Source organism: Triticum dicoccoides, chromosome 3A (assembly GCF_002162155.2).
Source record: "Triticum dicoccoides isolate Atlit2015 ecotype Zavitan chromosome 3A, WEW_v2.0, whole genome shotgun sequence".
NCBI lineage: Eukaryota > Viridiplantae > Streptophyta > Magnoliopsida > Poales > Poaceae > Triticum > Triticum dicoccoides.
Genome location: NC_041384.1, coordinates 575179736 through 575183088, shown reverse-complemented (window position 1 = coordinate 575183088; position 3353 = coordinate 575179736). Strand labels below are relative to the sequence as shown.

The following is a 3353-nucleotide window of genomic DNA, read 5'->3' as shown; positions in this document are numbered from 1 at the left end:
TTGGCTCCATTTCCTCGCGTTTTGACTTTTCACTAAGTTTGTTATGTTAAGTGATAAAATATTATACGTTTTTTGGGAGTTTTTTTTAGCAAAAGTCTTTTCAGGATACGATGTGTTCTTTGCCTTTCTGCAGGTCAGATTAGATGGGCCTGGAAAATTAGCCCATGTCTGCCCCTCCCACGCATCTCCTCCATTGAAACCAAGTAAGTGAGTGCGGCAGCCCAATCACAATAGCGCAGCCGAAAAATGTTCGCCCTCCGCAAAACCCTGCTCCACGGCCGCCTCCCCGCGCCGCCGGCCACCGCCGCCTCCAGGATCTCCTCCTTCCTCCGCTCCCTCTCCACATCTCCGGGGGGCGAGGGGGTCGGGGACGAATGGGGCTCCTCCTGGTCCACCGGCATCACCAAGGACCACTTCGACGGGTCCGCCTCCGCCGTCGGGCGCCCCTCCCCGTCCGCCCCCGTCTCCAAGGAGCTGGCGGCCGTCCGCACCATGGACGAGGAGGATGAGATCCTGCGCTCCGTGGATCGCGACAACAAGGAAGGGAGGGCGTACGTCGACTCGTGGGACAAGCGTTTTCACGAGACGTGCGAGCTGCTGAAGCAGGTGCGGGAGCCGGGATCCCGGGGCGCCTACCTCAAGGACTCGGAGAAGCAGGAGATGTACCGGCTGCACAAGGAGGACCCCGCGACCTACACCGTGGAGCGGCTCGCCAAGGACTTCCGCGTGATGCGGCAGCGCGTGCACGCCATCCTCTGGCTCAAGGAGATGGAGGAGGAGGAGGAGAGGAAGCAGGGCAAGCCGCTCGACGACTCCGTCGAGATCCTGCTAGACAGCTGCCCAGAGTACGTGAAGAGATCCTTTTTGCTTCCTTCGGTTTTGTGTTAAAATAATTAGGTCATGAGTCTGAGTAAAAAGATCTAGGGTTCTAGTTCGTAAGTCACGGCCCCTGTTTTATTTAAGAGAACATTATAAGGAAATCAATTACAATAAGAAAATGTCTTTTGCTAATTCGTAAGAGGTCTAGTTAATCCATGAATACTAAACTAAGTCTCTTAAATTGTTGCTTCATGCAGTTTCTTCCTGAATAGAAATTTCCAATGCTCTGGATCATGAAAATTGGCAGTAGCATGGCAATCCTAGGTTAGAACCATGTGATTGAGACTAAACTGGGTGTATGGTTTTTAAATGAACGTGCAGTTTAAGGCTCTTCAACTCGAATGTTGTGACTATATATGCTTGATAAAATGGTATGGAGTCGAGGAATTCTTTTCGAGGGGATAAGAAAGCGTTGAGCTAGGTGTTTGTATTGCAAATGTACTAATATAGTTGTTCCAGGATGAAGTTGGCTTAATGTTATTTTGCAAGCAAAACAGTCATTGACGTCAGATCCTTGGAGATTCATCTCAGCTGGATTTTTTTTCCTGAAAATTTAAGTTTGTATTACTGATTAGCTCAACACTACGCGCATAAAGTCAATGGTGGAAATTGGTAAACAGTGGGAATTTGGTTTTAACTTCTTGGTAAAGCTTACCATTTCAGTTTGCATGTTATGTACTACTAAATTGCACTTATACTCCATAAGTCCATAGACACGGAGTCACTGTTTGCAAATTGATGTGTTTCTCTTGTGAGTAGTGAGAATAAAACTATGAGATTGGAAGGTTATGCTTGGAATTGCACTTACTACTCCCTATCTGATTCTTCCTTTGGTTTTCTAGGTTTTTCAATTCCCATGACAGGGAATTTCATGTGGCATCTCTTCCATATAAACCTGACTTCAAAGTTATGCCTGAGGGCTGGGATGGCACGACAAAAGATCCTGATGAGGTCCTGTATGAGATTTCAATGAAGGAAGATCAGATGTTATATGAGGAATTTGTTCAACGCTTGGAGTTCAACAAGAAAAAGGTAGGCATATCATTTTCTTTGCTCCCTTTTATGATATTTGCTCAAAGAGAATGGCTGTTACTGCTAGTTTTAATTTGTAATCCAGTACAAACTCCTGCAGCAGACCTATATATAGATAGCAGAAAAGAGTATGGTTGTGCTGTTCTGTTAGTTCTTCTGTGATTTAGTACAAATTCCTGCAGTCTGTTTGCTGTGACTTGTAAGACCCCATGATAATGTCTTGCTAAGTTTGATTGTTGTGGAGAGTACTGGAGTTTGTGCATAGGAAAACTCTGTTCCTGTCAAGTTCTATGGACATAGGAAATGGAAACAGTCTTTCTGTAGCAAATTTTCCACTGGTCATCTGCCTCACGCTTCATTGTTTTGCAGGTGGCAGGAGAGGTGAAGTGCCACAAGTACAGCAGGCGACGACCAGACGATGGATGGGCCTACATGGTCGAGAAGCTTGGGCCACAGGGAAGGCGTGGTTCAGGAGGGGGCTGGAAGTTCATCAGTTTGCCTGATGGGTCGAGCCGTCCTCTGAATGACACGGAGAAGATGTATGTGAAGAGGGAGACTCCGAAACGGCGGAGGAGGATCATTGCTCCATACAAGTAACAGGAAAGGCCCCTCTGCTCGTTATAATTGCAGGAGTTCTACGAACGAACGTTCTTTTGTCGTTCTCCAGGGAAGCAGAAGCGTGAGAGGTTGTAACCGCCAGCATCGGTCGTGTTTTGTTGCAGCGCCACCAGAATTCATCTTGTTTTGCTGCAGCGGACGTGGTTTAATGTATTCTTGGCATCTGTAACAAGTTCCATTCCCCACTTTAGGCAGATGAATAATATGTCTTTTGAACCGTTGGCGTGTCTCCGTCTCCACAACATTTCCGGGCAAGTTGTCACTCGGTAGGCAGTACCAGGCAAACACGCTTTGCAGTCAACATTTCATATAACCTGCAATATTTTTGCTTACAAACAGTACTTGGACATAAAATTTCCTACTACTAGTTGGACTGGAGGACTAATAGACTATTTCTGATGTGGAGATGTATGATTTCCTTTCCTGCTGTACACATCTCCTGTTGTGCCCAATCATTTGCTTGCCGCTGGTGCTTCGACTTTCAAGCTCGAAAGGATTGCGACAAATGTGATTCAGTAAGCTTATTTAGCAGTCATCTCTGACTAAGTGCGAATTTTCTTGCGAAAGAGTAGGATTTTATGCATCTGAACTGCTCACCTGTCCGCATGTTAAGCATGCTTAGAACGAGGCAGCAGTGGAAGATGACCCACTGACTTGCTTGATGATGTTGTAAAGCGCTTTAATGTGCATCGTCCATAGTCGAAAATTCTTTGCGTCGACCCACCGTGCGGACTGTAGATCGGCCGATGTCCTTCGGCCCTGGCCACCGATCCACCAACCACCTACTACAACAAAGCTAACTCAGCAGAAAATAATCATGAAAC

The 3353-nt window shown here is 46.6% G+C and overlaps 1 protein-coding gene across 1 annotated transcript; it reads left to right on the top strand.

The window, feature by feature from the left end:
• Positions 1-209: 209 nt before the first annotated feature.
• LOC119269295 (protein GAMETE CELL DEFECTIVE 1, mitochondrial-like) lies at positions 210-2893 on the top strand. The gene is made up of 3 exons (XM_037551090.1): positions 210-845; positions 1722-1911; positions 2281-2893. Exons 1-3 carry the CDS (start codon positions 247-249, stop codon positions 2506-2508), a joined length of 1017 nt encoding a protein of 338 aa, XP_037406987.1. The 5' UTR covers positions 210-246; the 3' UTR covers positions 2509-2893.
• Positions 2894-3353: the final 460 nt, after the last annotated feature.